Source organism: Ornithodoros turicata, unplaced genomic scaffold (assembly GCF_037126465.1).
Source record: "Ornithodoros turicata isolate Travis unplaced genomic scaffold, ASM3712646v1 ctg00000946.1, whole genome shotgun sequence".
NCBI lineage: Eukaryota > Metazoa > Arthropoda > Arachnida > Ixodida > Argasidae > Ornithodoros > Ornithodoros turicata.
In genome coordinates, this window is record NW_026999422.1 from 241756 (window position 1) to 254002 (window position 12247).

Sequence of the window (12247 nt, forward strand, 5' to 3'; positions counted from 1 at the left end):
ATTATGTGCCTTAGGTCCGTGATATAGGCTATGTTGTGAGTCTGTGGTGAGTCTAGAGCACATTGATGCTGTCTATGAGAGAACAGCCTTTATTTTTTATTTGTTTTATTTATCTATGCAGAAATATGAAACCTCAAGATATTTTGACAATGTTTTATCACACCGTGCAGTACCAGTGCCGCCTTTGATGTCCGCAGTACAACTGATATTATTTGGAGTGTGGAAGAAATGCGGTACTTTAATCTTGGAAGGCCCCGCGCTTGTTTTTTTTTCACCGAATAGGGTACCCCACATTGTGCACAAAATAACTGGTTGTTTCTGCAACTCCTCTGGTCTCATTATCATAAAATTCTTTCCCCCACAGTTGGGATATTTTTATCAGTTCGAAATTAAAAATTTGTCAGTTTATTGAAACGTGTAGTGTTCCTTTGGACATGGCCCGTCGTGTATGCCTATTGAGCGTGACTAATATGAATGTATCTTATCTTGTAGCGAGGTGGGCACACTGTTCTTCTGAACAATCTGTACCAACCTGACTACATCAATGTGGCGGCCAGTGTTGGGATCTCGTGAAAACTGATAGCAAGTGAACTGCAGGTGAGCCCTTACGATAGATGTCCTTCTCCTGTTTCGCCTGACGCCTTGGTTGTCTGAATTTCGGCTACTGTCTACTGTCTATTGTTAGGGCCTGACTTTTTCGGGTTTTATTTTTGGCCAAATTCGGGGGGTAAATATCGGGTGATATTTTTCATTTGAAAATTCGGGTTAAATCCCGTTACGGCATATTCTGTCGTCAGCAATTCGGGTGATTTTTTTTTGTTTAATAAAAATTTGTCTTAACATGGAACTAATGTTTAGCAATGTTATCAAACTTTATTTTAATGCATGCTTACGAGTGTGCCACGCGACCCGGATGTTTTCGGGTAGATTCGGGTTAAACCCAAATTTTACAGATTTCGTTCGGGGGGTAAATATCGGGTGGATACGGGCTTAACCCTAAAAAGTCAGGCCCTATCTATTGTCTACTGGCTACTGTATAGGACGACTTTATCTTATGGTGTACCTTTTGAGTACACCAAATACAAAGACCAAGTAGAAATTCAAGAGTACCAAGAGCAATTATCCTTTAGGCGTACCGCAATTATCCTTCAGTAACCGCAGCTCTGAGGCCTCTGACGTCCGCGCCTTACTCGGACGTGTGTTCGAGGGCCCGTATCTCGCCAAGTAGGACACATAGAAGAATCATTCTAATACTAATTCAGTACTCTGGAGTGCAGTACAATGTGTGCATTATGTAATGAACCACATCCATCAAAGCGTCACAACCCCTTTAAAGGGCTATGAGGCTTCCAGAACACCCCGTGAAACAGTTCCTGAAAAAAACCTTCGTGTCGAGAATTTTGTACACCAACAACTTTTCCCTATTAAAGAGCCCCTCCCCCCTTTTTTTTTTTTCTTTTCTCTGTACCACGTACATTTGAAACTATTTCTGGGCCTCTCTTCGGCATTCTTTCTATCGCTTTGTGATTACCGTACAAGTTCCCTGTGCCTCCTCATGTTGGATTTGCACACGACTGACACAAAGGAGTGACTGCCAATCACTGGCATTCCATTCGGTGCGCAGCGACACAATCGGGCACGGTGACGACGGGGTCGAGTTCCTTCCCGCAACGCTACGAGCCGTCGAGCCGTAGTAGCTTCGGTGCTTTCGTTTTAATTTCTCTTAAAGGGGCCGTAAACAGGCCACCAAACGTTTCTGAAATAATGATACCCCATGAAAGAACACAGATCATAATACCCAAATATACATTTCGTTCGGCTCGTGCCAGCTCATTGACCCATATAACTGCTTTCAAAGATGAGTAACCAGCGAGCCTCTCTCCACCACGCATACGTCACATGGATACGTAGCGTTTTGCCGTCCAATCGGCGGGCCGAGCTGCACACATGACGTTTCAAATTACCAGCCAATAAACATACTTCGTTATCAGCTGTGAGTCGGAGCGCTCAGTTTGCTTGTGTGAAACGACGTTTTGCGCTCCGTGGTTCCGAAATTCAACGTCATGACATCTTCAACATCTCCGGCTGGCGCAAACGTCAACAGTTGGGCTGCTTTCACATGACGCGATTCGAACCCGGGTTCCTCCCAGTCACGACGTGACATGGCCAGCACGCTATCCACTGTACCACGCGAGCTGGTGACGTGATGCCGCGTGGCTCAAACCAAAGTACGGCAGCCCAGTTGTCGGAACCATTCGAAGATGTTCCATCGCGCACCTCGCACCTACCTAAGATTCCGGAACTGTAGTCCCAGATATTCATTCGCGCTCGTGGTGTGCTGCGTGCTACTGCCCAGAAAACGTAGTGCGCGTATGATACCTAAATTATAAACGCATTTCTTTTTCAGTTTGAGGCTGTAACTGTTTAGATTTTGAATAGAAGAGGATTCACTTTCATCTAGTCCAATTCCGCATTTGAAATAAAATCATACGTGGAACACTCGATCGTAATTGGTGGGGAAAGCGCTACGTCAAAATGACGTAAAGTTAGAGCGCGGGGCAGAGCTAAAATGCGAAAGAGTGCAGTGGATATTTCATCCGTATGCAAGCGCCTTTTGTTTTTGAGCGTTAGTAATTGCAAGGAGTTTTCACTGCATAATTTACAATAATATAACACAAAGAAATGTGCACCTTTTGTACCTGTTTACGGCCCCTTTAATTAATTTAATTTCTCGCGGGATAACCGTCTGCTTGCCGAACATGGAACTGTGTTCAGGAACATCCCTTCCGTCAGACGAAAACGAGAAAATGGCAAAGTTTCAATACCATCGATTGCAACTTTACAGGGCAAGGTGCAGCAGTGGCACAGGCAGAGATGATGTCTGGGTCTCGGGCACAAAATAGCCACGGCTTGAAGCACATAGACCTGGACCAGATATGGGGGGACCTGCGAGAGGGCATCGAGCAGGTGTACGCTTACCAGGACCAGAACATGGCCAGGATGCCGCTCTGCGTTTACATGCGGCTCTACACGTATCCTTTGGTTCGTGTTCTCCCCCCCCCCCCCCCCCCGAGGGCAGCGGTGTTGCCGTTCACGTGATGAAGCTGGTGACTCCTGCACAGTGGCGTAACTAGGGTGTGGCAGGTGTGGACAGGTGCCATGGGCGCCAGGTGAACAGGGGCGCAATTATGTGGTAGGGTGTGAATGTGCCAGGTCGGGCACTCAACCTGGCATATTCATAAATGATCTAAAGCACCCGCCATTAGGGAGGTTGTAGTGTGAAACCTAGTGCGGACCACACGAAAACGCATCCCCAAGGACATCATGTTAACCATGTTGCCATGGGCGCAGGTAGCTCTGGATATGCCACTGCTCCTGCAGACATTGTCGCATTCACGTCTCATAACGAAATAGCCATACGTAATTAAAGCAATTTGTGCAGGGGGGGAAAAAGTCGTATGTGAGAACCAGGGCATGGCCTATCCAGGTTTGGCATGCAGCCAAGTCTACCGCATTGGCAAGGTCTTAGCGCGCACAGTGCTAGCGATAGGTGTAATCCAGGTTGTGATGTGTATTAACTCGTGTGAGCTGCCCCGATAATTATTTACTCTTAGGTGGTGGTGAAGTTAAATCTTTGTCACCACACTGGTGATGTCCAGTGCCCATAGGGTTTCAATGGCCTTCGGTATGCTGTGATCTTGACTCCTTCATGATCTGTAAGCCGTGTCATGGTGGGAATAGGACTTCTTCTATCCTCAGCATCTATATCCATCCTGTGTTGGCACAATGCTATGTCTGTCTGAACTACACCGTTAATGGGGAAATCGTTACGAATTAGCGGTAGTTACAGCAAACAATATTCGCTTGTGTTGTCACTATGTGCATCACTGCTGATGTCTTATTGACTGTTTTAGCACTGTAGTTTGTCCTGATTGCAGGTATTGTGTGTGTGTGTGTGTGTACGTAAAATAGACTATTTCAGAAAATCCCAGTGCCCTTCGTGCACGCATTGCATACTGGGCACTTGCTGAGCGGGGGAACAAACAAACAATCCGTCATGTTTCGCTCTCGCTGACCTTGGTACGTCGTGCACAATGGACCGGTAGGAGAGAAATCGGAACAGTTTGGAGGCCATCTGTTTCTTTTGTATTAGTAAACTCCCACAGTTCAATGCGGCGCTAAGCACTCTGAGATTTTCTGAATTTGTCTATTGCACCATAATTTCACGCGTCTTATCCGCGGCTTATGCGCAGTTTATTTCTTTCTTTCTTTTTTTTTTTCTCAAGGGCGCTTTGCAGCTTATTTTTCCCTGGTACGTTAAGACGAAATGAAATGAAAATGAAATGAAAATTTTCCCTGGTATCTTCCCCATAAGCCAGTTTTAACGAAAGGGCCGACAGTGTCTCTGGAACAGCACCGCCGCCCTGCCAATGCACGAACAATTCCTAACAGGGGCGCGTCCACATTCGACTAGACCGACCTTCCTGGTGTCCTCCCCAAGCAGCTTTAACGAAAGTGGTGACAGTGATTCGTGTCTTCTGAAGGGCCACTGACCCGTAGATCCCTGAGAAACATGTAACAGGGGCACAATTCAATCTTGGTAGCACACTAGAAGTGACCTTCTTTGTTGTACACCATGCCGACCTCCGGGTGTGGACCGCAAGGTTTTTAGGCCTTCTGTATGATCTCTTTTGTCTCACAAGTCACTAACGTCATACTACCCGCGGCTTATCTGTGTTGCGACTTTTATGCGTGAAGTTACGGTACATTACGGAACAACTTGCATTACTTTCTTTTTTTATTGGACAAACGTCCTTCAGATTTTGCAGAAAATAACAAATGCGGAGGGTAACGCATCCTTGACTCCCCACCCTTGCGACAGTCACGTGTACGACTACTGCACGAGCGTGCACCAGCCTGGCCTGCAGGCCTCTGCGGCCAAGACAAAGAAGGGCCAGCCGGTCGGGGGGGCGCAGTTTGTGGGCTACGAGCTCTACAAGCGGCTCAAGGAGTTCCTCAGGAGTTATCTCGTCAACCTTCTCAAGGTGAGGGAAACGTTGCAACAAGATGGTGTGCTGCGGCGCAGTACTAACCGTACTTGCGTGCCCGAAAACGCCGCAGGACGGAAACGACCTCATGGACGAGGCGGTGCTCCGGTTCTACACGAAGAAGTGGGAGGAGTACCGGTTCTCCAGCAAAGTACTCAACGGAATCTGCTCCTACCTGAACCGTCACTGGGTGAAACGGGAGTGCGATGAGGGTCGAAAGGGCATCTATGAAATATATCAGGTGGGAACCATCTCTCTCTCTCTTTCTCTCTCTCTCTCCCTCTCCACATCGTTCTGTTCCTTCACCCTGTGGCACAATCGGCAGTTATTTTAATTCACCTTAGTTTTATGAGAAGCAAAATCGTCAGAAGACATGTAGGATGTGTAGGTACCAAGAGAGTGAGTCTTTGTCACCCAAAATAAGTCGTGAAAGCGACGAAATGTGAAACAAGTAGAGCCTGAAGTTTTGGGGAAATATTTTTTTTCCAAATTCGGGGGGTAAAAATCGGGTAAATAAACATGTGCACTAAATTTATACGAATTCGGGTGAAAAAACTTCCATTACGCTAAAATCGGGGAGAAATCTGGGAGAAATCGGGCTCAGTTTTTCAAACTCACTGTAGCGGTTTGGTACAAACGGTGATGCAACTACATTTTTCTGCCAAACAAGTAAGATGGTGCATACCTACAGACATCCCACAGAAGGCAATTTGCGGGGTAAAAATTGGGTTTCACCCTAAAGGGGCAACCTTCAATTCGGGGTACAAATTTGGGGAAGAACCGGGTAAAACCCTAAAACTTCAGGCTCTAGAAATAAGCGTCGAGAACAGTGAACGTCTTACGCCATGTCACCTCGTGACTCCTAGTGTCCACGTGGTGCGAAATCAGACGATGCCCCACGTCTTCTAAGCTCTCCTCCTTGTACCTGAGAAGTGCTTTTCAAACAGTTATGTACACAAATAAGGTGTTGGTACGTTTTTTTAAAATGCCGATTTCCTCAACGTGGCTGTCCCGTGTTTTCCAGCTGGCGCTAGTGTCTTGGAGGGACAACTTATTCAAACCTCTTCACAAGCAGGTGAGAATCTTCCGAGTCACTACGGGGGCTGTCTTTTTCTGTTGCTGATACAATCAAACGCGGATAAGTCAGATTTGAATAAAAATGTGCAATCACGGTGAATGCTTTTTCAACGCTGTCTGCCGACTGTGGAACAGTTGTACCCGCTTCTCACGATCTTCATTGTAACAATAACTTTGATATTACAATCAAATTCTTGGTTCCTTTCACCTTGGTTCCTTCTACTGGGTGACACCCCTCTTGTGCCGTTTGATAACGTCATTAAATTTTTGTGTGGGTTTCTTAGTCAGATGTAGATCATAAGCATTCCTCCGCTTTTATCCAATATCACCGAACTCCTCATGTAAATATCTCATTGTCACACTTGTAGATAGCTTTTAACTGCCATGCTCGCTTGCTATCGTCATCCTCCTCTCTCTCTTATCCTGGTCAATCTCATCGCTCATCGCTCATACCTGTAGATAGGTTTTAACTACCACACACTCTCTCTCACATCATCTTTCCCATAATCATCTCCGACACACTCACCATAGTTTTGGCGCTCTATGGCCTTTGTTGCCTTTGTTCCATTAAACACATAATCAATCAATCAATCAATCAATCAATCCTTTCACCTTGGCCGTCGAAATGCAGTTGACATCTATACAATGAAATTGAAAATAACCATACTTTAGTTCACTATAGAGTAGCCCTTCAAATCGGAACAAAAAAAAAGCGAAAAAGGCCCAAGAGCAGATTCGCGCAGCCTGGTCTAGGCAACGCAGTTTTGTCATTGTCTTTTTCTTTTTTTTTGCTGTTGGATTAAAAAGTACGAAAGGCACTCTTATTCTTGGCTGTCACCTAAGTTTGAGTACAAACGTCATTACCATATTGCTTCCAAAATTTTCGCTGCTGCGATTTTCAGGGAACTGCAGCTGTTAAACGAAGTTTTAGTACAATGGCCTAACATATCACTTCCCGCCCCGCAAAGAAAATATGTATGAACACTCACGATTTCTTTCCAGGTATTTCTGCCGGTAAAGTTTTCTTTTGTTGTTGTTGTTGAGGCATTTTTGGCATCAGTGTTTCGCATCAGTCGCAGTGTATAATCGTCATGTATATAATGTCAGAGTGTGTAATCAGCAGTGGATGCGCTCCAAGCAGTTGTGACTGATCGAGTTTAATGGCAGATCAATTGGAAGCCTTGTGTGATACCGTAATAAAACTAGGATTCCATGCAAAATGACGGATTCATTTGAAAGCTAGAAGCTCTAATTTTAGCCTTGCCAGCCTTTTTCACCGTGCACTAACTGTTGTAACATAGTTCTTTGTTGTTTTCCAGGTCACAAATGCAGTTTTGAAATTGATAGAGAAAGAAAGAAATGGAGAAACTATCAATACAAGGCTGGTCAGTGGTGTGATGAACTGTTACGGTGAGTTTTTTTTTGTTTTTTTTTTTAAGGGAGTTAAGAACATATCACAAAAAAAACTTACGACTCCTTGAACTGTTTGAACTGGACTTGTCTGTCCTGCAGTGGAACTTGGACTGAACGAGGATGACCCTTCGGCAAAGGGCCCGAACCTGTCAATATACAAGAAGGCATTTGAAGACACATTCCTCGAAGACACAGAGAGGTTCTACAACCGAGAGAGCATGGAGTTTCTCCGGCAAAACCCCGTTACGGAATACATGAAAAAGGTATGTACCAGGGCTGTGCAAACCATTTCCAAATTTCATGTCGGGAAGAATACTCCGAGATCAAACAGAGCATGTGTTGTGCTGCTTCCGTTAAATGCGGGAAGGGCGGTCTTGGGCATAACACAAAATAATTAGGGCCTGACTTTTTAGGGTTAAACCCGTATCCGCCCGATATTTACCCCCCGAACAAAATCTGTAAAATTCGGGTTTAACCCGAATCGACCCGAAAACGTCTGGGTCGCGTGGCACACTCATAAGCGTGCATTAAAATACAGTTTGATAACATTGCTAAACATTAGTTCCATGTTAAAACAAATTTTTATTAAACAAAAAAAAATCACCCGAATACACCCGAATTCCTGACGACAGAATATGCCGTAACGGGATTTAACCCGAATACACCCGAATTTTCAAATGAACAATATCACCCGATATTTACCCCCCGAATTTGGCCAAAAATAAAACCCGAAAAATCAGGCCCTAAAAATAATCCAAAGTAGACATGAATTTGGCATGAATTGGCAAAATTTAGCGACTCTTGAGAGTGCATCCTGAGGTGAAGCAGCCTTGCGGGGCAATGCCGGATGAGTGCGGGGGTGGTCAAGTTCAAAATTTTTTTTTCGCTGCTAAAACAAAAAGTGTTTCGATGAAAGTTTGTAAAATGAATGTTCAAGGTGAATACTATCAAATGCAATTGATCTGATATTCTTATCTGGACCACCTCAGTGTGCAGTTGATGGCTGAATATATGGTAAAAAGCTATATTTCCGAAATGCACTTTTTTTTTTTTTTTCGCGTACTGTTCCAAGTTGGTGCGCCTCAAAACATTTTTAACAGGTTCTATGTCTCCTACACAACAGTGCTGAACATTTTAAGTAGCTACAAAAAAATTGCAGAGTTCCGTAAAAAATTCCATAAGTTCCTGAAATTTTACAGTTTTCTTAAGCCATAAACCCTCGATAAAAAGTGTCGACCAACCTTAAACATGTCTTAAACGTGTGCACAAAAGTCTTTTTGCTTTGCCTTCACTCAGAGGAAATTTGGTTGGAAATTGTGCAAAAGCTATTTTGATTTTTCTTTTTTGTCAGGTAGGTTACATGTTAAATCGCAATGTTCAAGAGGCGGCCGTAGCATGAAAAAATGGTTGTGCTGCAAAAATAGGCCAGCAGAGCATTGGCTACATGGGAACAATCAGCCACAATTTATTTGAAAGAAATCTGGGTGGTTGAGTGCAGTGTCTGCCACATTTGCCCCCCCCCCCCCCCCCCCCCTTGCCAATGAAACTCTCCCAATCATCATCATAAGATAATAAGATAATGTTGTTGCTGTATTTGCTGAGACTGATATGGCTTGCAAGGCAATTAGTGAGTTATGTGTACAATGTAAAAAAAAAAGTCTTACTTGGAACAATTGATGAACTTTACGTGAGCAAAATTTTTAACAAGGTAGAATAAGGCAAGCTAAGCTGGTGCATATACGAAGAAGGCAAAATAAATTATCGACTTTGATGAACACGAGGAAGACGTAGTGTTTACCCATCTTCACGGGATGTCCTTCCTCGGCCTAGGGTTGCCATCTTTCGGAGTGAAAAAATACCGGCTGAGGGAGAAAAGGCGGAATTGAGGGAAAGGAGGAAAGGCTCGTGGGAAAGTGGGTGAGGAACGTTCTAGCTGGCTCGACACAACCACCAACAGCTTTGCACAACCACTGCTCTTGTACGAACACAAAGACGTAATGAATAACAGTGAATAATAATAATAATGAATAAACTAAGAAAACGACTGGTGACTGCGGAGTTTGGTCTGTGCTCCACATTTATTCAAGCTGTAGTGGAATGTTGAAGGAAAAACCCTGTAAAAGCCCTTATGAAAGGTCTCGAGCCACAAATACCGGCAAAAGGCTGCCGGTATCATCTTCGTACCGGCAGAGGAAGCAAATAACCGGCCGTGCCGGTACAATACCGGCTTGGTGGCAACCCTACGTGCACCATGTGGTGCTTAGATACAGCTGTATTTTGGATTTGTAGACACATTACATCTATGTCATGCAAGTTGATAAAGATTTTATACTCGTATATCTCTGTCGGCCTAGATGTAAAAGCACTTTCTGCAGAAAATCGCAGAATTTAATTCCCTGCCACAGAATTTGAGATTTGCTGCAGCAGAAAAAGCAGGGCCTTAACCATGGTCCTTAACCACAAATACCGGCAAAAGGCTGCCGGTATCATCTTCGTACCGGCAGAGGAAACAAATAACCGGCCGTGCCGGTATAGTACCGGCCTGGCGGCAACCCTACCTCGGCCTCAAGGAAATGATGCCATAATCACATAAATTTGATATCAGCGAGACTTTTTTTTGCTCTTTTTTTTTTTTTTTTTTGTCATTGCAGAGCATGGCTTATGTGTGTTCTCATAGCACTAGAACCACATGTTCCTACTGTTTCTGTTTTAAACGCCTTTTGGTGTCATCTGTCCACCTCTCAGGCGGAGCAACGTTTGGCCGAAGAACATCACAGGGTTCAGCTGTACCTCCACGAGACGACGCAGGAAGTTCTTGCACGGACATGTGAAAAGGTCCTCATTGAGAAGCACTTGGAAATTTTCTATACTGAATTCAAGAACCTCCTCAATGACGACAAAGATGAAGGCGAGAAACATTGATATTGTTGTCACCTTGCTGTTTATCATTGTCCCATATGAAGCGTGTTCTTTGAGGTAATGTGTCACACTTATCCCACTTGATTTCAGCTCTGGGGCGTGTAAGGCCCGAAATTTTCGAATTTGTCTAGCGCTTTCTTGTGGATACCCTCCAAACTTCGATTATAAAATAACTGAGAGCAATTTCAAAATTCCAAGCCCGGCACGTTACAGATCTTGGCGTCCCCTTTCCAATAGGACCACTCTCATTAAAATCTGACCGCTGGTTACGGAGAAAAGGCTTCAAATATGCGCTATACAGAATGCTTGTGGGGAGAGGGAGCTGGTATGCCCTGTTAAATGAGTTATTATCAAATTAAGTAGTTGAAGTACTTATGTTAGGCCCCTTGGGATGACAGCTGGGTATCCTTACGGTTCTTTGTTTTCGAATTTTATGGTTTTTGAAATTTGGGAGAAAAAAATCGGGTGCCATTTACGCACGAGAATCCTTGGAGAAATCAGGCGCTGTGATCTCTGTTTGATGTGCCACCGGGGAATTTTTGGGTGAAACGAAAGGCATACGAAACAAGCCACTGCTGTGACTGTGGGACGAGCAACTATAATCTTTCTCCTTCCACTCGGAACTGGGATGATGAATGGCCGCGGTATTCAAGCACTTGCCCGAGCTCCACAAAAGCACGTCTTTGACTCCTGCACGAGGGGATTGTAAATGGAGGACAAATAGATTGTCAAAAATAGCTCACTTTGCTGATATTATGATTCACTTTTCCCGACGGCTTACCGAGAACGACAAGTTGAAGGCCGCGAGGATTTTTGGTAGATATCGGGATTTACCCAAATTCTTGAAAATTTGTTCGAGGAGGGGGGAACGATGGTGAAAAAGCGGGTCTAACCCGGAAACAAAGAACCCTAGGTATCCTTCATATCCACAAGCATTATGTTTAGAGCCTGAAGTTTTCGGGAAATCTTTTTTTCTAAATTCGGGGGGTTAAAATCGGGTAGATAAACATGTGCACTAAATTCATGCGAATTCGGGTGAGAAAACTTCCATTACGCTAAAATCGGGCTCAGTTATTCAAACTAACAGTAGCGGTTTGGTACAAACTGTGATGTAACTGCATTTTTCTGCCAAATAAGTAAGTTGGTGCATTCCTACAGACATCCCAGTAAGGGCAATTTGCCTGGTAAAGATCGGGTTTCACCCTAAAGAGGCAACCTTCAATTCGGGGTGGAAATTCGGGGAAGAATCGGGTAAAACCCTAAAACTTCAGGCTCTAATTATGTTCGTGCTGCTACGAGGTGGCCTTTGTGCCATAAATTGTACATATCTTGTTCTAAACAGCCATCCATCCCCTTTCCTGATACCCGCGCGTGGATTCTCTACGAAAATTGTCCTTCTGGCAGGGTTTTCCTCTTGAAGGCTATAAACAGGGGCGCTGTTATGCCGTCGGCTGTCACTGCCGACACCACTTTCGCTTACGCGTCGTCCTCAAAGCGAGCAAGCCTTCCGGTTTTACGGGGATCAAGGCTTCCTGTCGACTACATAGCCGAGAAAAAAAAGCACCAATTTCATATTTCTTCGAATTGGGTTGGCAACATTCGCTTTCGCAAGGTTTGCGATCGGGTTGGCCTTAACGTCGCAGATGACCTTTATAGAGTCGCGGGTGACGACACAAACGCAAGCGCGTGTATAAGATTATTTTCTATCCAGAGCTGTTTTTCGCCGCCTGCCTGTAAATAAATATTCTGGAAAGAAACGGCCTCTTATATTTCCACCATCACACAACCGC

At 44.6% G+C, this 12247-nt stretch overlaps 1 protein-coding gene across 2 annotated transcripts in view; it reads left to right on the forward strand.

Annotated features, from left to right (window-relative positions):
• The window catches only part of LOC135375801 (cullin-1-like), a 30540-nt gene that overhangs the window by 3626 nt on the left and 14667 nt on the right, over positions 1–12247 (forward strand). For both annotated transcript variants that reach the window (XM_064608446.1, XM_064608447.1), the window contains 8 exons: positions 493–597; positions 2846–3032; positions 4883–5045; positions 5122–5289; positions 6073–6123; positions 7445–7535; positions 7638–7801; positions 10284–10446. In XM_064608446.1, coding sequence (XP_064464516.1) covers positions 2875–3032; positions 4883–5045; positions 5122–5289; positions 6073–6123; positions 7445–7535; positions 7638–7801; positions 10284–10446 — 958 coding nt within the window. In that variant the 5' untranslated portion in view covers positions 493–597; positions 2846–2874. The remainder of the gene's footprint in view (positions 1–492; positions 598–2845; positions 3033–4882; positions 5046–5121; positions 5290–6072; positions 6124–7444; positions 7536–7637; positions 7802–10283; positions 10447–12247) is intronic.